Source organism: Oncorhynchus masou, chromosome 32 (genome assembly GCF_036934945.1).
Source record: "Oncorhynchus masou masou isolate Uvic2021 chromosome 32, UVic_Omas_1.1, whole genome shotgun sequence".
Taxonomy (NCBI): Eukaryota; Metazoa; Chordata; class Actinopteri; order Salmoniformes; family Salmonidae; genus Oncorhynchus; species Oncorhynchus masou.
In genome coordinates this window covers 55,310,698-55,337,709 of record NC_088243.1, presented here as the reverse complement: position 1 = coordinate 55,337,709, position 27,012 = coordinate 55,310,698, and the positions used below count along the sequence as shown (strand labels likewise).

At 43.0% G+C, this 27,012-nt stretch overlaps 3 protein-coding genes across 3 annotated transcripts; 1 reads left to right on the top strand and 2 right to left on the bottom strand.

Annotated features, from left to right (window-relative positions):
* Window positions 1–944: 944 nt before the first annotated feature.
* On the top strand, window positions 945–1,364 carry LOC135527224 (profilin-3-like). The gene has a single exon (XM_064955831.1). It carries the CDS (start codon window positions 945–947, stop codon window positions 1,362–1,364), a length of 420 nt encoding a protein of 139 aa, XP_064811903.1.
* A 2,394-nt stretch (window positions 1,365–3,758) lies between these two features.
* LOC135527028 (ADP-ribosylation factor-like protein 3) lies at window positions 3,759–9,235 on the bottom strand. Its single transcript, XM_064955685.1, has 6 exons — window positions 8,899–9,235; window positions 6,656–6,802; window positions 5,263–5,379; window positions 4,963–5,013; window positions 4,512–4,697; window positions 3,759–4,294 (listed from the first exon to the last, which is right to left on the bottom strand). Exons 1-6 carry the CDS (start codon window positions 8,914–8,916, stop codon window positions 4,247–4,249), a joined length of 567 nt encoding a protein of 188 aa, XP_064811757.1. The 5' UTR covers window positions 8,917–9,235; the 3' UTR covers window positions 3,759–4,246.
* A 2,951-nt stretch (window positions 9,236–12,186) lies between these two features.
* Window positions 12,187–19,828, bottom strand: LOC135527027 (uncharacterized). Its single transcript, XM_064955684.1, has 8 exons — window positions 19,775–19,828; window positions 19,471–19,531; window positions 19,128–19,220; window positions 18,911–18,961; window positions 16,811–16,831; window positions 16,398–16,670; window positions 13,012–13,110; window positions 12,187–12,898 (listed from the first exon to the last, which is right to left on the bottom strand). The coding sequence occupies exons 2-8, from the start codon at window positions 19,529–19,531 to the stop codon at window positions 12,831–12,833; spliced, it is 666 nt and encodes a 221-aa protein (XP_064811756.1). The 5' UTR covers window positions 19,775–19,828; the 3' UTR covers window positions 12,187–12,830.
* Between the last annotated feature and the right edge of the window lie 7,184 nt (window positions 19,829–27,012).

Below are 27,012 nucleotides of genomic sequence, written 5' to 3'. Positions count from 1 at the left end.
GTACTCCAGCAAAGTTAAAGTTTTGTCTCTTTCGCGTTGGTGGCAGCTCAGTTGGGGGAGTGTATGTTGTTCTACATGCATCTGTGGCTTCAAACATCTCAACAGTTAGACGGTCTGCGTTTCAACCTGTTGAGGAAGACAGAGATGGATGAAGTGAAGGGGCCAACAGGGGAAGGTCATCATGACAACCATTCCTTGCTAAGAGGCGTGATATCACCACCATTCGAACACATATTGGGGAAAATAATCATACCGAGTCACCAACAGTAGGCCGAAACGTTCAAATCAAAACCTGTCTCTCTTCTGTACACAACACAATCACCTCAATTTGGAGAAGGCAGACTGGAAAAATAGCTCTAAATGAAGTAAAACCCACTGTCATATAGTAGAATGGACTGTTCAATAAATTGATGTGGGATGAGGCTTAGACGAGAGGACTGTGTAGGGTAGGGAACAGGTGATGAGGTATTTTTGCATCTCCTACGGAGTCATCACCATGAAGGCTTGCCAGGCTTCACACATGATTTAAGAGGCTAATCTTGTGATGGTTCAGCTTCTGATTATGTGTCACAACCAAAGTCTCTCCCTGCATATCAATGACTCAAATCACAGAAGCATGACTTTATTTTCATCCTCTCCAATACTGCCATCTGTTGGCCACACAGGTTGGCTTCAGCACCATATGGCCAAGGGTGAAGTTGTTGCAAAGATAGATATTAGTCAGCCACAGCATCTTTCATTAGCCATAGGCTTTGATCTGCATACAGGTTGCTATGGAAATTCCTTTATCAAAAGATTCTATCGCTATGGTAACACAGAATTATACATTTTGCTAGCAATCAAGCTTTGCTTTGTACTGTCAAAACGACAAAGCCAGATACAGCTGAACAGTCAAAACAACTGTCAACAAACAACCCATCTGTCAGCTGCTTGATTGAACAACGATGGCAGAGTGGAGGGACTATATCAAAGCCACTCTGAAGGAGAAGTTTGTGGAGGACGTAGCCATCGTTGGCCTGTACGACAACAAGGCTGTGTGGGCCTCCAAGCCTGGCGGTGTCCTGGCTGCCATCTGTCCACTGGAGGTGGAGGCTCTGGTGGGAAAAGACAGAGGAAGTCTCCTGCAGGAGGGGGTCAGCGTTGGAGGTCGGAAGATGGCAGTGATACGAGACCATATGACAGGTCCTGAGACAGAGATCCTATTCATTGACATCCGGACCAAAGGCAGCGAGAGCTTGGCTCTCACGGTTGCCCTGACGACCAAGGCTCTGGTGTTTGTGATGGGAAAACGAGGGGTGCATGGCGGCATAGTCAACAAGAAGGTGTGTGACATGGCCAAGTACCTCCGCGAGAGGGGTGTGTGACAATCTCCATCCATATACTGGACCACTGTATCAGGAGGCAATGGATGGGCTTTCCTGCCTTCAAAATATCTTTCTTTAAAGGTCCGATGCAGCCGTTTTATCTCAGTATCAAATAAATTCAGGGGAACAATTAAATACCGTACTTTGATTGATTTCAATTAAAATGGTCAAAAATAATCAAAAATAGCTTCTTAGCAAATAGCAATTCCTCAAGCAAGAATTTTGCTAGGACTGTCTGGGAGTGGTCTGAGTGGTGAGGGGGAAATTGAAAACGAGCTGTTATTGGCAGAGAGGTTTGGAACTCTCTTTCTTGTTTCTCTATGAACTAATTGACGATGTCACCAGGCAGGCCACAACTACATCCCAACAAAACAGGCTGAAATTCCAGGTGGTATTTTCATGCAGCTGTTACATTAAAATTGCATTATGTTATTTTGATCAATTTCACAGTATTATTCCAACCTCATAGTGTGGAAATACAGTTGAAGTCGTAAGTTTACATACACTTATGTTGGAGTCATTAAAACCCGTTTTTCAACCACCTCACAAATTTCTTGTTAACAAACTATAGTTTTGGCAAGTCGGTTAGGACATCTACTCTCTGCATGACACAAGTAATTTTTCCAAACAATTGTTTACAGACAGATTATTTCACTTGTAATTCACTGTATTGCAATGCCAGTGGGTCAGAAGTTTACATACACTAAGTTGACTGTGCCTTTAAACAGCTTGGAAAATCCCAGAAAATTATGTCATGGCTTTAGAAGCTTCTGATAGGCTAATTGACATCATTTGAGTCAATTGGAGGTGTACCTGTGGATGTATTTCAAGGCTAACATTCAAACTTAGTGCCTCTTTGCTTGACATCATGGGGAAATCAAAAGAAATCAGCCAAGACCTCAGGAAAAATATTGTAGACCTCCACAAGTCTGGTTCATCCTTGGGAGCAATTTCCAAGTGCCTGAAGGTACCACGTTCATCTGTACAAACAATAGTACGCAAGTATAAACACCATGGGACCACGCAGCCGCCATACCGCTCAGGAAGGAGACGGGTTCTGTCTCCTAGAGATGAATGTACTTTGGTGCGAAAAGTGAAAATCAATCCCAGAACAACAGCAAAGGACCTTGTGAAGATGCTGGAGGAAACAGGTACAAAAGTATCTGTATCCACAGTAAAATGAGTCCTATATCGACTTAACCTGAAAGGGTGCTCAGTAAGGAAGAAGCCACTGCTCCAAAACCACCATAAAAAAAGCTAGACTACAGTTTGCAACTGCACTTGGGGACAAAGATCGTACTTTTTGGAGAAATGTCCTCTGGTCTGATGAGGGGGAGGCTTGCAAGCCGAAGAACACCATCCCCACCGTGAAGCATGGTGGTGGCACATCATGTTGTGTGGGTGCTTTGCTGCAGGAGGGACTGGTGCACTTCACAAAATAGATGGCATCCTGAGGCAGGAAAATTATGTTGATATATTGAAGCAACATCTCAAGACATCAGTCAGGAGGTTAAAGCTTGGTCGTAAATGGGTCTTTCCAAATGGGCATTGACCCCAAGCATACTTCCAAAGTTGTGGCAAAATGGCTTAAGGACAACAAAGTCAAGGTATTGGAGTGGCCATGACAAAGCCCTGACCACAATTCCTATAGACATTTTGTGAGCAGAAATGAAAAAGAGTATGTGAGCAAGGAGGCCTACGAACCTGATTCAGTTACACCAGCTCTGTCAGGAGGAATGGGCCAACATTCACCCAACTTATTGTGGGAAGCTTGTGGAAGGCTACCGGAAACATTTGACCCAAGTGTGACAATTTAAAGGCAATGCTACCAAATACTAATTGAGTGCATGTAAACTTCTGACCCTCTGGGAATGTGATTTAAGAAATAAATCATTCTCTCAATTATTATTCTGACATTTCACATTCTTAAAATAAAGTGTTGATCCTAACTGACCTAACACAGGGAATTTTTACTTGGATTAAATGTCAGGAATTGTGAAAAACCGAGTTTAAATGTATTTGGCTAAGATGTATGTAAACTTCTGACTTGAACTGGGCGGCAAGGTAGCCTTGTGGTTGGCGCGTTGGACTAGTAACCAAAAAGTTGCATGTTCAAATCCCCGAGCTGACAAGGTACAAATCTGTTGTTCTGCCCCTGAACAGGCAGTTAACCCACTGTTCCTAGGCCGTCATTGAAAATAAGAATTTGTTCTTAACTGACTTGCCTGGTTAAATAAAGGTACAAAATATATATATTAGATGTAGGAAAATCATGTTTTTGACTGCACTGGGCCTTTAAAAACTCTGAGATGTTCCATGAGCAGGAGTGATTGAATATGATTTTGACGCTTATATTTGACCAAGGGTTTGAAACCAAATAGACTGAGAAGCAAATATGACTAACGCTTTTAATGTAAAAAAAAAATCTCAAAATCTCAAAACACAAATACTTGTACATTACACACATACTTTACACATACTCTACTCTGGTGTTTACCGAACTGACTGACTGACTCAAACAAAATTATTACATCTTTATGTCAATATGTGTAATATTATAAATAGGAAAACACAGAGACTCTCCAAGTGAAGCTTCCAGACATGGGGTAAAACAGAAATGACAGGATATGGACATAATGCTAATTTAAGTAAATTTGATCATTTTATTACAGCATATTCACGTAGGGCATATTTGTAAATATATAAAAAAAACTTTCCTTAAATTTCTAGGGCCAGTATTCTTCTCTCATTGGAGCACCATTTAAAATAATACCTCACACACACACATTGCAGTAATAAAATAACCAGACAGTGTAAAAATACAATATTTGGGTATGTTTCTCTCTGGTGAAAATGAGGATTGATACAGTAGGGCTGGTAGTTTATTTCTTCTTATTTACAATGTTGTTGCAAATCCAGTTCATGCCATCCTGTGGTGATCGAAAACAGAGCAGAGTGAGGAGGAAAATATGGTTACATTCAAATCTCAACATGCAGGGACATTTTGGTACATGTTCAGGTGTTTTCGGTCATTCTGATTAGTGCTAACACAAACCTTCAGGAAAAATATACTGATTTCCTGATTCTAACTAATATGCACCTCAACCAGTCAATCATTTGGTCTAATTCCAGTTGAACAGTACTGACCTGTACTCCCTCCCCTGACACTGCTGAGCAGGCTTGGATCTGCCACTGACGGTCCCGGTACGTGTGCAGGTTGAGTCCCTCAGCGATCTCACTGGCGGGTGAGGCCGTGGCCAGGTCCTGCTTATTGGCAAAGATGAGCACTGGCACACCCTTTAAGTTCTCCTCATCGATCAACTCTTCCAGCTCCTAAAGAGAGAGCGAGAGAGAGAGAGAGAGAGAGAGAGAGAGACAGCAAGAGAGAGAGAGAGAGAGACAGCAAGAAAGAGAACTCAACGCACAGATACAGATCAGTGACAACTATGTAATTAGACATAATCAGACAATGAAATGGGCTGTGATCAACGAGATAAGGCTGTGAATGTAATCACATCAGCTAGATAGCTATTACATACAGCTATTACAGACAGCTATTACAGACAGCTATTACAGCTATGAGGTGTGCCATGCTTACCAGTCCCGTCTCCTCAAACCGCTTCTTGTCTGCGCTGTCTATGACATAGATCTGGAAGTCGAAAATAATGAACTATAAACATCTAAAAGAGCCAGGAAACATATAGTGATCAAAAGTATAATTTCGCCATAGCCATGACATAATTACTACATGCAATATCATCCTCTAGACCCACAGCATTCATATCATGGGACTGTTGCGCATAGTGGTTCTCCTTACCTTAATGAGCTACCATTGATCACAACATGAGGATCACGGGACAGAATGCAGTAGATCTGAATGACCCTGTTAGGTGCTCACCAGTAAGTCTGTGTTCTCAAGGTATTTTTTCCAGAAGGGACGGATCTTCCTCTGTCCTCCGATATCCCATACGTTCAGCTTCATGCCATGTGAGGCCACACTCTTAATGTTAAAGCCCTTGTGTCAAACACAAACCAAGGGTTAGTACTGTATGACAGGGCATTTCATTAGAGAGCTGTTGTTGAGGACCTCTACCCAGCTAGCAGCTAAAATGATGAAATAAAGTCAAGTCAAGCCCACCATTCATCACTGTGATCTCAACCAAATAATCTGTCAGAACAACAGGGAATGAACGAGACTTACGACTTAAGACAGTTAAACATAGACCTGTGAACAAAGGACAACCACAACAACAACTTTGCTCAACCAGGGTTGTGCTTTTCATGTCTAAGAGGAAGTGTTGCCCTGACATGGGCCACAGCCTTTTTCAGAACACTGCCTCTATCTGGCTCAGCAGTGAGAGGTTGTGTAACAACATGATCCCTCAGTAGAGACAGGCCTCAGCCTCATGCTACCAGCATGCTACCTGTTGAGCCAATCCTTACCATCCTGCTTTCTCACTGAAGTCCACCCTGCTCTTTCACCTTTCCTCTACCTTATTCCCAACCCTGGTCCCAGAGGCTACGGCTACATTGGAGTCATTATCTTTTGTCTGTGCCGGGGTGATGTGATGTTTTGTTCCATCACCTGAGTGTTGATAGTACATTTACATCACATTTGACTAATTTAGCAGACACTTTTATCCAGAGCGACTTACAGGTAGTATATTTATCTTAAGATAGCTAGGTGAGACAACCAAATATCACAGTCATGGTGTAAGTGCATTTCTTCTCAATGAAAATGCTATCAGCAAAATCAGTGGTGGTGGGAAAAGACAAGTGCAAGTGTGGAGTAATGCTATAGCTGTGTATATGCGTGAATGTGATGGTGTCTTACATGCTGTGAGAGTAAGAGAGAGCAAGAGAGAGAGGGAGAGAGCGGGGGGGGGGGAGTGTGCATCGGTGTGTGTACGCGTTTCACCATACTTGTGAGTACCAGAAGTCCTCACAAGAAAAGTTTTGCTGGTCCTCACCTGTAAAAACGCTATTTCCTGCTTAGGGGTTAGGTTTAGGGTTAGGGTTAGAATTAGGGTTATGGTTAGGGTTAGGTTTAGATTTAGGGTTAGGGGTTAAGGTTAGGCTTAGGGAAAATAGGATTTTGAATGGGAATCAATTGTTGGTCCCCAGAAAGTCCTCACAAGTATAGTAAGACATGTGTGTGTGTGTGTGTGTGTGTGTGTGTGTGTGTGTGTGTGTGTGTGTGTGTGTGTGTGTGTGTGTGTGTGTGTGTGTGTGTGTGTGTGTGTGTGTGTGTGTGTGTGTGTGCATTGTATGTCTAACCCTAACCTTCTGACCTGTGTGGGTGTGATAGTGTTGATGTCTTCTGAGGCGAGGCTCTTCAGAAGGGTGGTCTTGCCTGCATTATCCAGACCCAGTAGAACTATCCTCAGCTCCACACTCTCTGTGGTCCCTTTCAACTTCTGAAGGACCGAGAGCAAGCCCTGAGGAAGACATTCTGTTCATTTTATTAATGCTTGACACCGTAGTTCATTTTCCATAACATAACAATCCCAACACACTTGACAATTTATTATAATGTGATCATATCAATTTCAAGGTGTTGAATGAAATGTATGCATGCATCCATTCATCCGATTTGTAGCTGATGACAAAAGAAACCTAGTAGCCCTAGTAGCCCCCTTTCTAGTGGCCACAAGTAGAGCACGCCCCACATCATTTACATAATCATCAGAGGGAGAAAACAGGAAGTACACGGATGGAGGAATTTTTTAATTATTGCACCTTTATTTAACTAGGCAAGTCAGTTAAGAACAAATTCTTATTTACAATGATGGCCTACCCCGGCCAAACCCGGACGACGCTGGGCCAATTGTGCGCCGCCCTATGGGACTCCCAATCACGGCCAGATGTGATACAACCTGGAATCAAACCAGGGACTGTAGTGATGCCTCTTGCACTGAGATGCAATGCCTTGGACCACTGCACCACCCGGGAATGACTGGCAACATTCCCATTCAGATAATTTCCATTCACTTAATGACATGCTGTGTGGTTTATGAGGCAATCTACAGACACAAAATTGCATTTTTCTCCCCCAGTAGGGTTCAGTACAACAAACACCTTGTTATGACACACACTGTATGTTTAGAACCTAAGTAAGCCCCTGACCTAAGAAATGAGGGCAAGTTGTCAAAGCCTTGTCTCTTTGAGACAGTTGACTTACAGCACGATGACTCCCTTTCTCGCCCCCCCTTTCTATCTATCCCTCCTGCTCGCTCTCACAGTGTCTCTCTCTCCCTCTCTTTCCCTATCGCTCCTGTGTAAGCTTTAATCTGCCACTTCATTTAGAAAAGCAGTAGCGTTTATTAGGGCCCCATTAATGTAATAGCCTACTGACTAATATAATAAGATTAATGCATGTTGCACAAACAGACTCTCTGACTACTGAAAAGAATACCACAAACAGACTCTCTGACTGCTGAAAATAATACCACAAACAGACTCTCTGACTACTGAAAAGAATACCACAAACAGACTCTCTGACTACTGAAAAGAATACCACAAACAGACTCTCTGACTACTGAAAAGAATACCACAAACAGACTCTCTGACTACTGAAAAGAATACCACAAACAGACTCTCTGACTACTGAAAAGAATACCACAAACAGACTCTCTGACTACTGAAAAGAATACCACAAACAGACTCTCTGACTACTGAAAAGAATACCACAAACAGACTCTCTGACTACTGAAAAGAATACCACAAACAGACTCTCTGACTACTGAAAAGAATACCACAAACACACTCTCTGACTACCGAAAAGAATACCACAAACAGACTCTGACTACTGAAAAGAATACCACAAACAGACTCTGACTACTGAAAAGAATACCACAAACACACTCTCTGACTACCGAAAAGAATACCACAAACACACTCTCTGACTACTGAAAAGAATACCACAAACACACTCTCTGACAACTGAAAAGAATACCACAAACACACTCTCTGACTACCGAAAAGAATACCACAAACAGACTCTCTGACTACTGAAAAGAATACCACAAACACACTCTCTGACTACCGAAAAGAATACCACAAACAGACTCCCTGACTACTGAAAAGAATACCACAAACACACTCTCTGACTACCGAAAAGAATACCACAAACAGACTCCCTGATTACTGAATAGAATACCACAAACAGACTCCCTGATTACTGAATATAATACCACAAACACACTCTCTGACTACCGAATATAATACCACAAACACACTCTCTGACTACTGAAAAGAATACCACAAACAGACTCCCTGACTACTGAAAATAATACCACAAACAGACTCCCTGACTACTGAAAAGAATACCACAAACACACTCTCTGACTACCGAATATAATACCACAAACAGACTCTCTGACTACTGAAAACAGAGAGACAGAACATTCATTACAAAAGAAATTGCTAACACTCTTGTGGAGCTCACTCATATCAAGAGAACACTCCAATTATGTCCCGTCGGTCACACAAACACACGACGAGCCATTAGAAGCCTCCATATTAGGCCACATACCTTTGTAGCTTCTCCCATGGTGGTGTGTGTTGTGTGGTCTAGCCGATAGGCTGCAGCTACATTCTCTGCTAAACCCAACAGGTACGCCAACTGCTATCCAGGATAGGTCACCTGTTCGTTAGGGTGACAACAAGGCACCTGCTTTTGCCTCTTCCTCTTAAAAAACCCTGGTGTGTGTATGACTAAGTGTGTGTGTGACGGTCGGCGAGTTGTCTCCCTACATTAGCTTGCTCAGCACTGTTGGGTCGTCGAAGAAGAAAAGTCAAAGAGGGGGAGGGGGGTATGGGACTAGGATTAGGAGACCGGAATTAGCCCTCGTCTTCTGTCCACAGTCACCCTCAACCCCCTCTCCCTCCCTCCCTCCCTCCCTCCGTCCATCCCCACTTGGAGCTTTACTTGGATTATCTCTGAGCCACCTGCTAGTGAGGAAACTGAAGAAACAGCCTAACTGACACTCCACCACACACACGCACATGCACACACACACACACACACACACACACACACACACACACACACACACACACACACACACACACACACACACACACACACACACACACACACACACACACACACACACACACACACGCACACACACACACACACACACACACACACACACACACACACACACACACACACACACACACACACACACACACACACACACACACACACACACACACACACACACACACACACACACGCGTACACACATGCACACACACACAAAATTAAGCCTGACTACCATATGGTACTGCAAACACATACCCACTGTTCTCTCTTCCCGCACACTAACACATACAGTATTCACACTCACACCAAAACACATATAAATAAAGAGAGCACACACAGTGTCCCTATATATGCAGGCAGTAGGATTACATGCAATAGGCCCGAGAGAGGATTACAGCATTTCCTGGTGATTTTACTCCACTAAATGGAGACGCTGTGAAGTAGGAGTGGCTAATCTGGTTGCTAAGAGCCCGTCGCTTGGTTACACAATAGAGCCGCCCTGGCCTGGCCAGGCCTCTTACACACATATACACACACACGCACACACACACGCACACATGCACTTAGTTAGAAAACTCTGATAGTCATCTTTTCAAATCTTTACTTGTTTATTAAATGAAATGCAATTTCTCACAAGTGATGGAACAAACACACACATTAGAAAGAGTTGTGGAGGGCGACAATAATCTAGGCTGGAATTTAATACATTTACAAGAAAATAAACATTGTTATTCCTTTTTTTTAAAGTACTTTGAAAGTCTGGAATGAGACAGACAGAAATATCCAGGTTTGTTTGAGGACTTAACCTTTGTTTTCTGGCTCAAGGTAAAGTCTACTTACTACATGCACAGATACAGAGGCATAAACAAGTGAAAACTGAATAGGTACTGTATGTATGTTTCTCTGGACCTGGTCAATAGCCAAATACTTCTGTTGGGTGGTTTAATACCGGTAACAGGTATGAGATTTCAGTCCTCTGCACTGGCAGAGGCTGGAAATATCAATTGTGGCCACTCACAGTTAACAGAACATCTGACAACCCTACTTTGTGTCCACACAAGTGCTCAAGGAAATGGACATTTGCAACATTTGTTCCATGTTGTTTGCTATCCACGGTTCTGAATCTCCGCTACTATTTGCTTATTTGTTTGTTTAGTGGTGCATTGGATATGTCGTGCCAAAAGGTATCATTAAGTACAAACAGCCCAAACTGTCGCAAATTCCCCTGATAGCCAGTTGTAAGGAGAGAGAAAAGGACCAAAAAGCTGGCTGACATCTTTCAGTCAAAGGTCGACGAAGACTAATGTAAATTTGGTAACATTTTACTTGACACCCAGTGTCGTAACACGTCATGACTCGGTCATAACATGTCATAACAGCTGACATAACTTGTCATAACACTGATCATAACACTGTCATGACCCATATATTTACAGCTGTTGTGACATATATTGTGTTATTTCATGGCTGGTTAAGAGTGTTAAAACACACATTTATTATTTATTCAGTTTTTCCCTGCCAAGAGGTTTCCTTTTGTTTGAAGGTTTGTTCATTGTTTGTTGTTGTTGTTGTTGTTGTTGTATTGTATTCTTTACAGTCATGTTTTTTTTTTTTCCTTTTCATATTTTAAATAACATAGAAAATACACTTTATACTCACTGTCATGAAGCATTATGACCTACCTGTGTCACTCTACCTGGACTAACAAAATACACTTTATGTCACTGTCATGAAGCATTATGACCTCCCTGTGTCACTCTACCTGGACTAACAAAATACACTTTATGTCACTGTCAAGAAGCATTATGACCTACCTGTGTCACTCTACCTGGACTAACAAAATACACTTTATGTCACTGTCATGAAGCATTATGACCTCCCTGTGTCACTCTACCTGGACTAACAAAATACACTTTATGTCACTGTCATGAAGCATTATGACCTACCTGTGTCACTCTACCTGGACTAACAAAATACACTTTATGTCACTGTCAAAAAGCATTATGACCTCCCTTTGTCACTCTACCTGGACTAACAAAATACACTTTATGTCACTGTCAAGAAGCATTATGACCTCCCTTTGTCACTCTACCTGGACTAACAAAATACACTTTATGTCACTGTCAAGAAGCATTATGACCACCTTAATCATACAGCTCAAGCTCGCAACAGAACCAGATTAAAATAACACTTTACTGCACAAAGGGGACTGTGAAGAGACACAGACATTCTACATAAATTGTATTGTAATTTGCACTGTACCAGGTATTTGTCCTAGATATTGTGTGTATGGACTGAAATGTAGGCTATGTGTTACATTTTACATGTATGTAGTTAAGTCCATTGACTAATAATGTTATGTACTATGTCTTATGTCATGTTTCCCAGGAAGAGTAGCTGAAGCCTTTTGCAGTGGCTAATGGGAACGCGAATACATATCAAATATAAGACAGATAGGCCCTTATATCATCAGTCAAAAAGAGGGTGTCTTGTCCTGCTCCTGAAATCTGCTCCTGCATTCATCCCAGTCATTAGCAAGAGAGCATTGAGGTAGGTGTATGTCTGACATCAATGTGTGCTCCATTACAATGATCATTTAATATGGTCAATTTCAACCAAGAAATATAACATAAACGTATTGTAGACATGTAGGCTATGGTGTAATTGAATGTTTTGCATAATAACCAGCCATAAAATAACGCAATATATGTCACAACAGGCCGAAATATAAGCGTCACGACAGCGTTATTATCATATTATAACAGTTATGTCAGCTATTATGACATATTATGACATGGTTATGACCGTAATCTTCACTAGGCTGTAACAATATTTTATCAGTCGGCCGACAGTTCTTCATAGACCTACATGAAAACTAGGCAACATCAACGAAACGGTGTGGTGACTTTGAGGAAATTTATGTTGATTTAAGGCCTAGAAAAACGTGATTTCCTAGAGTTTCAAATAATAATGTGAATTTGTGAAAATTGTGATAATTCCAGTTTAAAAAAAAAGTTTTGGCCCACCTGGTGACATCAACAGGCGGTAAATTAGTTAATAGACCAATAAGAAAGAGAGTTCCAAACTTCTCTGCCAATAAAAGCACATTTTCAGTTTCCCCTCACCACCTAGACCACTCCCAGACAGTCCTAGCAAAATTCTTGCACGTACTTAATTGTTACCCAGAAATGATTTGATATTGAGATAAAAACATCTGCATTGGACCTTTAAATTGCAACAAATAGAGCAAGAAACCATTAGACACGTGTGTATGTTTCTCCATTTACAGTGAATCAGATTTGTATTTGCTTTTAAAAAGCCTTTCCTGTTTTAACGGGAATACATGGATGCCCGGGAAAGGCTTGCAATTTTCTCAGGAAGAAAATGGCTAGGTTTTTGGGAAAAAGGAAACCCTACTCTGTTGTGTTGGCGGTGTTCCGTAGGTTCTGAGTATTATGCTGCATCCTGGTCTTGGTCTTCGCTGTAGAGAGAAAAAATATTTTATATATATATATATATATATATATATATACATGCAAAGTTACACATTTACGGTTGTTTTATTCATTGTTTCTCTTGTTGTGAATGACTCACCAAAGTCCTTCTTCAGCATGATCTTGACGCCCATGCCCAGGGCCAGGACCAGCACCACAGCAGACACACCACAGATCACAATGATCACCACTGTCAGGTCTGACAGACAGAGGGACAGCACAGAGCGACAGCCCAGTGGGAGACAGAGGAAGTAACACAGGGTGTTATTGCAATTCAGGAATTCTATTGAACACGTAATTTTTTTGTAACTGTCACACCAGGCTCATTTAGTGAGTAGTAACTAAAAATAAATACTGTGACATCGACTGATCCATTTATGATCTGTTTTGCTAGCACAGACTGGAATATGTTCCGGGATTCCTCCAATAGCATTGAGGAAGGAGTACACCACATCTGTCATTGGCTTCATCAATAAGTTTACTGATGACGTCGTCCCCACAGTGACCACAGGAAACATCTGCACTGAGCTAAAGGCTACAGCTGCCGCTTCAAGGAGCGGGACTTTAACCCGGAAGCTTATAAGAAATCCCGCTATGCCATCCGACGAACCATCAAACAGGAAAAGTGTCAATACAGGACTAAGATCGAGACGTACTACACCGGCTCTGAGGCTCATCTAATGTGGCAGGGCCTGCAAACCATTACAGACTACAAAGGGAAGCACAGCCGAGGGCTGCCCAGTGACACAAGCCAACCGGATGATAAAAAACAAAAACAATGCTCGCTTCGAGGAAAATAACACTGAAACATGCATGAGAGCACCAGCTGTACCGGAAGACTGTGTGATCACCCTCTCCGCAGCCGATGTGAGTAAGACCTTTAGACAGGTCAACATTCACAAAGCTGCAGGGTCAGATGGATTACCAGGACGTGTACTGCTAGCATGTGCTGTCCAACCACCAAGTGTCTTCACTGACTTTTTCCACCTCTCTTTTCACTTCCGGATGAAAAGCGTGCCCTAAGTAAACTGCCTGCTACTCAGGCCCAGAAGCTAGGATATGCACACAATATATTTGGATAGTAAACACTCTAAAGTTTCCAAAACTGTTAAAATAATGTCTGTGAGTATAACAGAACTGATTTGGCAGACGAAAACCTGAGAAAAATCCATCCAGGAAGTGGGATTTTTTTATGTTTGTAGTTTTCTATTGAATGCCATTACAGTATCCATTGACTTAGGACTGAAATTGCACTTCCTATGACTTCCACTAGATGTCAACAGTCTTTAGAAATTGTTTCAGGCTTGTATTCTGAAAAATGAGAGAGTAAGACCACTCTGAATGAGTGTCCCAGAGGTTTTCAATGCACGCGACCGAGAGCGCACCTTTCTTGTTTACCTTTTATATTGACGACGTCAGGCAGATGATTGATTATAAACATGGTTTGACATGTTTCTACAAACTTTCCGGATACTATTTGATTTTCCGTCTGCCTGTTGTGACTGCGTTTGAGCCTGTGGATTACTGAACAAAACACGCAAACAAAACTGAGGTTTTTGGATATAAACAGGGACTTTATCGAACAAAAATAAACATTTATTGAGTAAATGGGAGTCTTGTGAGTGCAACCATATGAAGATCATCAAAGGTAAGTGATTAATTGTATTGCTATTTCTGACTTGTGAAACTCCTCTACTTAGCTGGTAACGGTTTGTAATGATTTGTCTGCTGGGCGCTGTTCTCAGATAATCACATGGTATGCTTCCGCCGTAAAGCCTTTTTGAAATCTGACACCGTAGTTGGATTAACAAGAAGTTAATCTTTAAACCGATGTATAACACTTGTATGTTTTATTAATTTTTATAATGAGTATTTCTGTTTTTGAATTTGGCGCTCTGCAATTTCACTGGATGTTGGCCAGGTGGGACGCTAGGTTTTAAGCAGACCACCATAGTGCATGTGCCCAAGAACACTAAGGTAACCTGACTAAATGACTACCAACCCGAAGCACTCACGTCTGTAGTCATGAATTGCTTTGAAAGGCTGGTCATGGCTAACATCAGCACCATCATCACAGAAACCCTAGACCCATTCCAATTTGCATGCCGCCCCAACAGATCCACAGATGATGTAGTCTCTATTGAACCCCACACCGACCTTTCCCACCTGGACAAAAGGAACACCGATTTGAGAATGCTGTTCATTGACTACAGCTCAGCTTTCGACACCATAGTGCCCTCAAAGCTCATCAATAAGCTAAGGACCCTGGGACTAAACACCTCCCTCTGCAACTGGATCCTGGACTTCCTGACGGGCCGCCCCAGGTGGTAAGGGTAGGTAACAACACATCCGTCATGCTGATCATCAACATAGGCCCCCCTCAGGGGTGCGTGCTCAGCCCCCTCCTGTACTCCCTGTTCACTCATGACTGCACAGCCAGGCATGACTCCAACACCATCATTAAATTGGCTGATAACACAACTGTGGTAGGCCTGATCACCGACAACAATGAGACGGCCTATAGGGAGGAGGTCAGAGACCTAGTCGTTTGATGTCAGGACAACAACCGCTCCCTCAACGTGATCAAACAAAGGAGATGATTGTGGACTAGAGGAAAAAGAGGACCGAGAACGCCCCCATTCTCATCAATGGGGCTGCAGCGGAGCAGGTTGAGAGATTCAAGTTCCTTGGTGTCCACATCACCAACAAACCAACATGGTCCAAGCACACCATGACAGTCATGAAGAGAGCACGACAAAACCTATTCCCCATCAGACATATTTGGCATGGGTCCTCAGATCTTCAAAATGTTCTACAGCTGCACCATTGAGAGCATCCTGACTGGTTGCACCATTGCCTGGTATGGCAACTGCTCGGTCTCTGACCGCAAAGGCATTACAGAGGGTAGTGCAAATGACCCTGTACATCACTGGGGCCAAGCTTCCTGCCATCCGGGACCTCTATACCAGGCGGTGTCAGAGGAAGGCCCTACAAATTGTCAAAGACTCCAGCCACCCTAGTCATAGACTGTTCTCTCTGCTAACACACGGCAAGCGGTACCGGAGCTCCAAGTCTAGGTCTAAACAGCTTCTACCCCCAAGCCATAAGACTCCTGAACATCTAGTCAAATGTCTACCCAAACTATTTGTATTCCCCCCCTCTCCACACCACTGTCACTCTCTGTTGTCATCTATGCATAGTCACTAATTAACTCAACTAACCGGTGCCTCCGCACAATGACTCTACCGGCACCCCCCTGTATATATTGTTATTTTTTAATGCTGCTCTTTAATTACTTGTTACTTTTATCTGTTATTCTTATCTGTATTTTTTGAAACTAGAATGTTGGTTGGTAAGTTAGCATTTCACTGTAAGGTCTACTACACCTGTTGTATTCGGCGCATATGACTATACAATTAGATTTGATTTGATTATGAGTAGAAACAGACTTTTCAAGTCCCAAATATGACTGGCGAGTGTGTCTACCTTTAAATTCAAGTTCTTCTGGATCTGAGGTGAAGTTGCCACAGGGACTCTGGATGGTGCAGGTGTATTTCCCCTCGGCAGGGGTATCTATGCCTATCCTCTCCAAGGTCACCGTGCTATTGTTCTCGCCCTCCAGGGGAAGCCCATCCTTCAGCCAGACAAACACCAGCAGGATATGATCTCTCACCGGTAAGTCGTGGGCACACTCCATTGTGAGGTCATCACCCTCCTCCACTTCAAATCCATTACTGGTGTTCAGAAACACTTCAAAATCTGTTGAATCGAAGAGTGGTTAAAGAGGGGTTAAAAAGAGTTGTACAAAATGCATATATTGTTTGTCATAGATAGGGGCCAGAGTTTTGTGATTTTTGTTTTGTTTGTCACATTCCCCTAGGTCACCTTCTGTACAATACCTTTTATGCAATTCTCTACATCTGAAAGAGGAAGGAGAGAATATCAGAGAGAAACAAATTAGGACAGCACAGAGTCCCTGTCTCTGGTTATCTCAGAGACATTTTGTCAGAGAGAGACAGATATATACAGTACCAGTCAAAAGATTAGACACACCTGCTCATTCCAGGGTTGATCTTTATTTTGACTATTTCCTACATTGTAGAATAATAGTGAAGACATCAGAACTATGAAATAACACACATGGAATCATGTAGTAACCAAAAAAGTTTTAAATAAATCAAAATATATTTTATATTTCAGATTCTTCAAAGTAGCCACCCTTTGCCTTCATGACAGCTTTGCACACTCTTGGCATTCTTTCAACCAGCTTCATGAGGTAGTCACCTGGAAATCGTTTCAATTAACAGGTGTGCCTTGTTAAAAGTTAATTTGTGGAATTTCTTTCCTTCTTAATGCATTTGAGCCAATCAGTTGTGTTGTGACAAGGTAGGGGTGGTATACAGAAGATAGCCCTATTTGGTAAAAGACCATGTCCATATTATGGTAAGAACAGCTCAAATAAGCAAAGAGAAATGACAGTCCATCATTCATTTCAATGTTGAAAATTTGAAGAACTTTGAAAGTTTCTTCAAGTGCAGTCACAAAAACCATCAAGTGTTATGATGAAATTGGTTCTCATGAGGACCGGTACAAGAAAGGAAAACCCAGAGTTACCTCTGCTTCAGAGGATAAGTTCATTAGAGTTACCAGCCTCAGAAATTGCAGACCAAATAAATGCTTCAGAAAATTCAAGTAACAGACACATCGCAACATCATCTGTTCAGAAGAGACTGCGGGAATCAGGCCTTCGTGGTCACATTGATGCAAAGAAAACTCTACTAAAGGACACCAATAAACACGAGCAATGGACATTAGACCGGTGGAAATCTGTCCTTTGGTCTGATGAGTCCAAATTTGAGATTTTTGGTTCCAACTGCCGTGTATTTGTGAGACGCAGAGTAGATGAACGGATGATCTCCACAGGTGTGGATTCCACCGTGAAGCATGGAGGAGGTGCGATGGTGGGGGGTGCTTTGCTGTTGACACTGTCTGTGATTTATTTAGAATTCAAGACACACTTAATAACAGCATTCTGCAGCGATACACTATCCCATCTGGTTTGCGCTTAGAGGGACTATGATTTGTTTTTCAACAGGACAATGATCCAACACACCTCCAGGCTGTAACCAAGAAGGAGAGTGATGGAGTGCTGCATCAGATGACCTGGCCTCCACAATCACCTGACCTCAACCCAATTTAGATGGGTTGAGATGAGTTGGACTGCAGAGTGAAGGAAAAGCAGACAACAAGTGCTCAGCATATGTGGAAACTCCTTCAAGACTGTTGGAAAAGCATTCCTCACGAAGCTGGTTGAGAGAATGCCAACAGTGTGCAAAGCTGTCATCGAGGCAAAGGGTGGCTACTTTGAAGAATCTAAAATATATTTTGATTTGTTTAATAGTTTTTTTGGATACGACATGATTCCATGTGTGTTATTTCATAGTTTTGATATCTACACTATTATTCTACAATGCAGAAAATAGTTAAAAATAAAGAAAAACCCTTGAATGAGTAGGTGTGTCCAAACTTTTGACTGGTACTGCCACGATCGTTTAAAGATGGATTGGACCAAGGTGCAGCGGGGTAGGCGTACATTTTACTTTTATTAAAATGACACCGAAAAACAACAAAATACAAAAAATGAACGTAACTCTACATGCAGTGCAGAAGGAAATTACACACAAACAAGATCCCACAATCAAAGGTGGGAAAAAGGGCTGCCAAAGTATGATCTCCAATCAGAGACAACGATAAACAGCTGCCTCTGATTGGGAACCATACTAGGCCAACAAAGAAATAGAAACATGGATTTTCCCACCCAAGTCACACCCTGACCTAACCAAATAGAGAATAAAAAAGTCTCTCTAAGGTCAGGGCCTGACAGGTACTGTATACATTCATATTTAATTAACATTTCTACAACCACCATATCAAAATGGAGAACTCAACTATGTATTGGAGGTAGTGAGTATACTGACTGATATGAAATTAATACTGACCAGTGTTATTGAGACATTGGGTAGTGTTGGAGCACAGGTGTTCACAGGTGGCTGAGGGAGAGTTATAAAAAAAATTATATTTTCAGAGCAGCCATAGTTAGAGTTTGTCGGAGTTTCAAGAAAGGTCAAGTTAACACAGGAACACTAAGCTCGAATACTATAATGGTCTGATTTGAAAGATAAAATGTCAGGGTAATATGTAAAGTGAAGGGTTTACCCTCATCTGCTTTGTGATTCCCAGACACTTCAGGTGAGGGGATTATGTCACACCTCAGACACTCCAAAGGAACACAGGTAGAACGGACACTGCCTTCAGTGAGAGAGAGAGCAAGGTGAGAGAGATAGAGAGAGAATAGTGAGGCGGATAGAGGGAAAGGGAGAGGGAGTGTGGAGGGCGAGGAGGGAAAGAGGGATGGAAGATTGAGTGCCAGGATAAAGGGAAAGAGAGAGAGGTATACATAGTAGAACATTTGATATGGGGAGGAAGAAGAATCCATAATATTCACAAGGTAATAACAAACAACTTGATAAAAAAAAATGGTAACAGGATTGTTCCTTACTGATGAGAAGGCAAGCAAGCGAATAGAGGCCTGTCCCTGTCATCGTTTTCATAGGTACCATCTGACAGAGATAGGAGACTTCATTCAGTTTCTATTAATTCATCGAAAGAGTTAATCCAAATAGAAATGGGTTCAAATGTAAATTAAACCTAAAAACAATATTTACTTCAGGGCATTCTCAATAATGTCAAAACCTAGAAAACTTTACACAAAGAATTGAATAACATTTGTTTAACCTGTTGACAGTATAATTAAATACATTAGCCTATAACATTACATTATTGAAATGAATGAAGTATTTTACCTCTTGTGCTGAGTCTCTCTGGTCATGCACTGAGTTCCATTGGCGAGGAGTGAGTGACCGTCTTTACTTTGCCTAACATACAGAATTACCTTTTGTTTCTGGAGAAGACCATCTACAATGGGACTGATATCAATGCAAATCACCTCATCAACCACAGTTCCTAGACAGTAACACAAGACTGTGTTTGCGCTCTACTTGGTGCCTGGAGTTTGTTGTTGGATTGCTGCACTAAGACCATCCTGGGTGCTATTGGACTATTTAACAGGATTCAGAACACAATTAGTAAGTAATTAGTCATTAACCTTGCACGGGCCTTGGAGTGTGCAAGCTGGAACGGCTCATAGGAACAGGAGCCTATCTCCTGTTTCTGTAGCATGAGGCAGCTTGATGGACCCCCTGGACGCTAATGTATCACAGAACATTAAACCCAATCTCCTCAATGCTGTGTGCCAAGCAGAGCCGCATTGGGTCCCATCTTTGATATGACTCATCAGGGCATCAAACTCCCAACCTTCCAATATCCGGGTGGACACTCAAACAACAAGGCCACTGAGTTGGTCAGAACAAAATGCCAGTGATCAAATGGTCAAACCTAGACTTGGCTATATAATATTTGCACGCAGGGACTGACTCACAAAAGACTGTTGTGTCAATGCACCTGTTATCAGAATGTATTGCAGACATTATAACTGACCCATGCAAATTCTGTGTTGACTTCCAAAGTAGCAAGAGACCTTTTTCCATACTCAGAACATTTAAAACATGAGGAGCAGTACAAAAGTACAGTACACTGCATCATGGGATATGAAGTTAATCTTTCCCCACTACATGCCAGTCTTGCTCTGAAGCCATAAAGGTCCGTTCTGAGGTCTTCAGATTCACTTCCTCTATGGCCACCAGAGAGTGCTGTTGATCAAACAAATACACTGACAAAGTACCACACTTTTTTTCCTCTCCTTCTCTCGCGCTTCTTTAATTACTTTCTTCCTCTCTTGCCAATTAGCTTGCAGTTTTTACCAGTCATTGAAGCCTAATTGAGGATAAACTGTAATTTACACCTCCCAGAGAGCTCAAATAAATCAATTCCTATTAGTCTCTGGGCAGGATAAGGAAAAGCAGTGGAGTGTATTCGTGGATGCCAAGGGAAGTCAGGCTTCCCCAAAAAACATTTACCTAGAAAAAAGAAAAAAACATATAAAATACATTTTCTTTCATCTCTCTGTGTTTTCATAATTTTCCTTCAATTCGCAAGAGGCTGAATGTTTCTCACTGGAGAAAGCATGTCAGCTAGCGAAACAGCTTCCCTCTGTCTCTGTATGTGTTGGCCATCTATCTGATGCTGTCTTGTCATAAAGAGTATGACATTGTTGCTGCCCATAACGTTTAATGCAAGGGAAGCCAGAGAAGCATTTGGCCTCCCTTATTGAAAAAAAGTATAAGTTAATACCCAATCAGCATTGAGCTAAACTGAGTCAGCTCAACTGTGAATGGTCCTGGCGCACCAAAATAAAGTGTCAAGGGAAGCCAGTTTGGATTTGGCTTCACTCCTATCACATCGCATTAAGATAAATACTTAATTGACAGAAACGACTTGAATTGTTGCATCTCGTCGTGTTGTTGTCCTCCAGTGACTAGCTAGCTAGCTAAAATTGGCCCTTTCCTAAATTAGCCATGGATAGAGATAGTGATTTGGACTTGTGGTTTTAATTAATTCTCCGTATTTGGACAATAATTATAATGGGGATTCTGATCCAACCATAAATTCCTACATTGTGCCCCTGGACTGAGAGTATGGAAGTTCAATATGTAGCCAGATGTAGAAGACTAATGTAACTACCTAAAGGAAGTTAGGCTAGCGAGCAAGCATTTTGGCCAGGTAGCCTAGGTAAAAAAAATGTGTACTGTAAACATGAAAGCGGGGAGGATGGTGTTGGCATCTCCATACAAGTGGGGTGTCAACAAGTTTTTTCTACACATGCAGGCACGCACACACACACACACACACACACACACACACACACACACACACACACACACACACACACACACACACACACACACACACACACACACACACACACACACACACACACACACACAACACACACACACACACACGAACAGCCACATCATATTTAGCTTACGTTCTTTGCCACTTGCGGTAACTCACTGGTGTTCTAAATCAATAGTTGTTCAGTAGTCTGAAAATGTCGGAAAAATTACCTTGCTTGACCATGTTGTAGGTCATGTAACTGTTTGTTACATGCAATATGTTTTGTGAACTTCACTAGAAATAGGTTGCTCTCTAGCTTTGAGATGAAACAAAGGTGTGGTTGAATTTATTACTGTGTCTTCATATTGTCTTGGCCTTAGGCCCACAATGGCCCACAGAGACGTTTGCCCCGCCTTGCTTCGCGTTCTTAGGAAACTAAACAGTATTTCGTATTTTAATGTATTATTTCTTACATTGTTACCCCAGGAAATTTGAAGTCTTATTACATACAGCCGGGAATAACTATTGGATGTAAGGGCAACATCAACTTACCAACATTACGATCAGGAATATGACTTTCCAGGAGTAGATCCTCTGTTCGGACCACCACCACAATGAGTCTAATCCTAGTAGCCGACCCAAAACAACTGCGCTGCAGAAGGGGCAGAAGGAGCGGCCTTCTGGTCAGGCTTTGTAGACGTGCACATTGCTCACCGCACCCGAGTTTACTCCTCGCCAATGTCCAGTCTCTTGACAACAAGGTAGACGAAATTCGAGCAAGAGTTGCCTTCCAGAGAGACATCAGAGATTGCAACAGTCTCTGTTTCACGGAAACATGGCTCTCTCTGGATATGTTGTCGGAATCGCATCAGCCACCAGGCTTTTCCATGCATCGCGCTGACAGAGATAAACACCTCTCTGGGAAGAGGAACGGCGGGTTGTATTCTATATGATTAATAACTCATGGTATAATCACAACAACATACAGGAACTCAAGTCCGACATAGAATTCCTTACAATCAAATGCCGGCCATTTTACCTACCAAGAGAATTCTCGTCAGTTATAGTCACAGCTGTGTACATTCCCCCTCAAGCTAACACCAAGATGGCCCTCAAGGAACTTCACTGGGCTATGTAAACTGGAATCTATATATCCCGAGGCTGCATTTATTGTAGCTGGGGATTTTATCAAGGCATATTTGGCTACCTAAATTCTATCAGCATATTGATTGCACAACACGCAGGGCTAATACTCTCGACCACTGCTACTCTAACTTCTGCAATGCATAAAAAGCCCTCCCCCGCCCTCCCTTCAGCACATCCAACTACGACGCCATCTTGCTCATTCCGTCTTATAAGCAGAAACTCAGGATGTACCAGTGACGAGAACCATTCAACGCTGGTCTGACCAATCGGAAGCCACACTTCAAGATTGTTTTGATCACGCGGACTGGAATATGTTCCGGTCAGCCTCAGAAAACAACATTGACCTATACGCTGACTTGGTGAAGAAGTGCATTGGAGATGGTGTACCCACTGTGACTATTAAAACCTACCCTAACCATAAACTGTGGATGGATGGCGGCATTTTCGCAAAATTGAAAGCGCGATCCACTGCATTTAACCATGGAAATCAAACAAGCGAAATGCCAATACAGTGACAAGGTGGAGTCGCAATTCAACGGCTCAGACACGAGACGTATGTGGCAGGGTCGACAGGAAATCACGGACTACAAAAACAAAAACAGCCACGTCACGGACACCGACGTCACGCTTCCAGACAAATTAAACACCTTTGCCCACTTTAAAGATAATACAGTGCCACCGTCGTGGCTCGCTAACAAAGACTGCGTCTCCCCCCGCCCTCCTTCTCCGAGGCTGATGTGAGTAAAACATTTAAACTTGTTAACCCTCGCAAGGCTGCTGGCCCAAACAGCATCCCTAGCCTCAATCTTAGAGCATGCGCAGACTATCTGGCTGGTGTGTTTACGGTCATATTTAATCGCTCCCTATCCCAGTCTGTTGTCCCCACATGCTTCAAGATGTCTACCATTGTTCCTGTATGCAATTAGGCAAAGATAACTGAACTAAATGACTACCGCCCCGTAGCACTCACTTCTGTCATCATGAAGTGATTTGAGAGGCTAGTCAAGGATCATATCACAGCCAGCTTACCGGCCACCCTAGATCCACTTCAGTTTGCATACCGCCCCAACAGGTCCACAGATGATGAAATTGCCATCACACTGCACACTGCTATATCCCATCTGGACAGCAAGAATACCTATGTAAGAATGCTGTTCATTGACTACAGCTCAGCATTCAACACCATAGTTCCCTCCAATCTCATCATCAAGCTGGAAGCCCTGGTTCTCAACCCTGCCCTGTGCAACTGGGTCCTGGACTTTCTGACTGGCCGCCCCCAGGTGGTGAAGGTGGGAAACAACATTGCCACTTCGCTGACCCTTAACACAAGGGTGTGTGCTCAGCCCTCTCCTGTACTCCCTGTGGCCATGCACGCCTCCAAGTTTGCAGACGACACAACAGTAGTGGGCTTGATCACCAACGACGAGACAGCCTACACGGAGGAGGTGTGGTGTAAGGAAAACAACCTCTCACTCAACGTCAACAAAACAAAGAAGATGACCTTGGACTTCAAGAAACAGCAGAGGGGGCATCCCCCTATCCACATCGAAGGGACAGCAGTGGAGAAGGTGGAAGGTTTTACTTTCCTGGGTGTACACATCACAGACAAACTGAAATGGTCCACCCACACAGACAGTGTGGTGAAAAAGGTGCAACAGCTCCTCTTCAACCTCAGGAGGCTGAAGAAATTTGGCTTGTCTCCCAAAACGCTGACAAACTGTTACAGATGCACAATCGAGAGCATCCTGTCGGGCTGTATCACAACCTGGTATGGCAACTGCACCAACCTCAATCACAAGGCTCTCCAGAGTGTGGTGCTGTCTGCACAACTCATCACCGGGGGAAAACTACCTGCCCTCCATGACACCTACAGCACCCGATGTCACAGGAAGGCTAAAAAGATCATCAAGGACAACAACCACCCAAGCCACTGCCTGTTCACACCGCTATCATCCAGAACCGAGGTCAGCACAGGTGCATCAAAGCTGGGAACGAGAGATTGAAAAACATCTCAAGGCCATCAGACTGCTAAACAGCAATCACTAACTCAGAGAGGCTGCTGCCTACATTGAGACCCAATCACTGGACACTTTAATAAATTGATCACTGCACTTTAAATAATGGCACTTTAATAATGTTTACATATCTTACATTACTCATATCACATGTATTTACTGTATTTTATACCATCTACTGCACCTTGCCTATGCCGCTTGACCATTGCTCATCCATATACTTATATGTACATATTCTCACTCCCCCTTTTAGACTTGTGTGTATGAGGTACTTGTTGGGGAATTGTTAGATTACTTGTTAGATATTACTGGATTGTCGGAACTAGAAGCAAAAGCATTTCGCTACACATCGCATTAACATCTGCCAACCATGCGTATGTGACCAGTAACATTTGATTGCAAGGAATACTGTATGAACTAACAGGTTATAGAGGAAACAATGCAATTATCACAACACATAGGTTTATAATGGCAGACTAGAATATGTCCCAGGATTCATCCGATAGCATAGAAGAGTATACCACCTCAGTCACCGGCTTTATCAATAAGTGCATTGACGACGTCGTCCCCACACGAACATATCCCAACCAGAAGCCATGGAGTACAGGCATCATCCGCACCGAGCTAAAGGCTAAGCTGCAGCTTTCAAGGAGCGGGACACTAATCCGGACGCTTAGACAAACCATCAATAGAGGACAAAGATTGAATCATACTACACCGGCGCTGATGCTCGTCAGATGTGGCAGGCCTGGCAAACTATTATGGACTACAAAGGGAAACCCAGCCGCGAACTGCCCAGTGACGCAAGCCTACCAGACAAGCTAAATGCCTTTCATGCTCGCTTCGAGGCAAGCAACACTGAAGCATGCATGAGAGCACCGGCTGTACCGGAAGACTGCGTGATCACCCTCTCTGCAGCCAATGTTCTGGATGACCGGCTGTACCGGAAGACTGCGTGGTCACGTTCTCTGTAGCCGATGTGAGCAAGACCTTTAAACAGGTCAACATTCACACAGCCCCGGGGCCAGATGGATTACCAAGACGTGTACTCAAAGCACTGACCAACTGGCAAATGTCTTCACTGACACTGTCAACCTCTCCCTGTCTGAGTCGGTAATACCAACAAGTATTTCAAGCAGACCACCATAGTCCCTGTGTCCAAGAAAGTGAAGGTAACATGACTACCGGCCCGTAGCACTCACGTCTGTAGCCATGAAGTACTTTGAAAGGCTGGTCATGTCTCACATCAACACCATCATCCCAGAAACCATAGACCCACTCCAATGTGCATGCTGCCCCAACAGATTAACAGATGACTCAATCTGAATCGCACTCAACACTGCCCTTTCCCACCTGCACAAAAGGAACACCTATGTGATAATTCTGTTTATTGACTACAGTTCAGTGTTCAACATAGTAGTGTCCACAAAGCACATCACTAAGCTAAGGACCCTGGAACTAAACACCTCCCTCTGCAACTGGATCCTGGACTTCCTGCCGGACCACCCCCAGCTGGTAAGGGTAGGCACACATCTGACACACTCCTCAACACGGGGGCCCCTCAGGGGTGCGTGCTTAGTCCCCTCCTTTACTCCCTGTTCACCCATGACTGCGTGGCGAAGCACGACTCCAACATCATCATTAAGTTTGCCGATGACACAACAATGGTAGGCCTGATCCCCGACAACGATGAGACAGCCTATAGCGAGGAGGTTAGAAACCTGGAAGTGTGGTGCCAGGGCAACAACCTGTCCCTGAATGTGAGCAAGATAAAGGAGCTGATAGTGAACTACAGGAAAATGAGGGCTGAAAAAGCCCCCATTAACATTGACGGGGATGTAATGGAGCGGGTCGAGAGTTTCAAGTTTCTTGGTGTCCACATCACCAATGAACTATCATGGTCCAAACACATCAAGACAGTAGTGAAGGGGGCACGAGAAAAGATTTGACATGGGTCCCCAGATCCTCAAAAAGTTCTATAGCTGCACCATCGAGAGCATCCTGACCCATACCTACATGTACAAATTACCTCGACTAACCTGTACCCCCCCCCCCCCGCACATTGACTCGGTACCGGTATGCCC

Excerpts from the sequence above, each read along its gene's own strand:
- LOC135527224 (XM_064955831.1), top strand. The coding sequence starts at position 945 with ATGGCAGAGTGGAGGGACTATATCAAAGCCACTCTGAAGGAGAAGTTT.
- LOC135527027 (XM_064955684.1), bottom strand. The coding sequence starts at position 19,531 with ATGGTACCTATGAAAACGATGACAGGGACAGGCCTCTATTCGCTTGCT. Across the intron at positions 18,962-19,127 it reads GAATCACAAAGCAGATGAGG|CCACCTGTGAACACCTGTGC; the intron begins GTAAACCCTTCA and ends ACTCTCCCTCAG. Across the intron at positions 12,899-13,011 it reads CATGCTGAAGAAGGACTTTG|CGAAGACCAAGACCAGGATG; the intron begins GTGAGTCATTCA and ends TTCTCTCTACAG.
- LOC135527028 (XM_064955685.1), bottom strand. Across the intron at positions 5,380-6,655 it reads ACACTATCACACCCACACAG|GGCTTTAACATTAAGAGTGT; the intron begins GTCAGAAGGTTA and ends GTTTGACACAAG. Across the intron at positions 4,295-4,511 it reads TGTCAGGGGAGGGAGTACAG|GATGGCATGAACTGGATTTG; the intron begins GTCAGTACTGTT and ends CGATCACCACAG.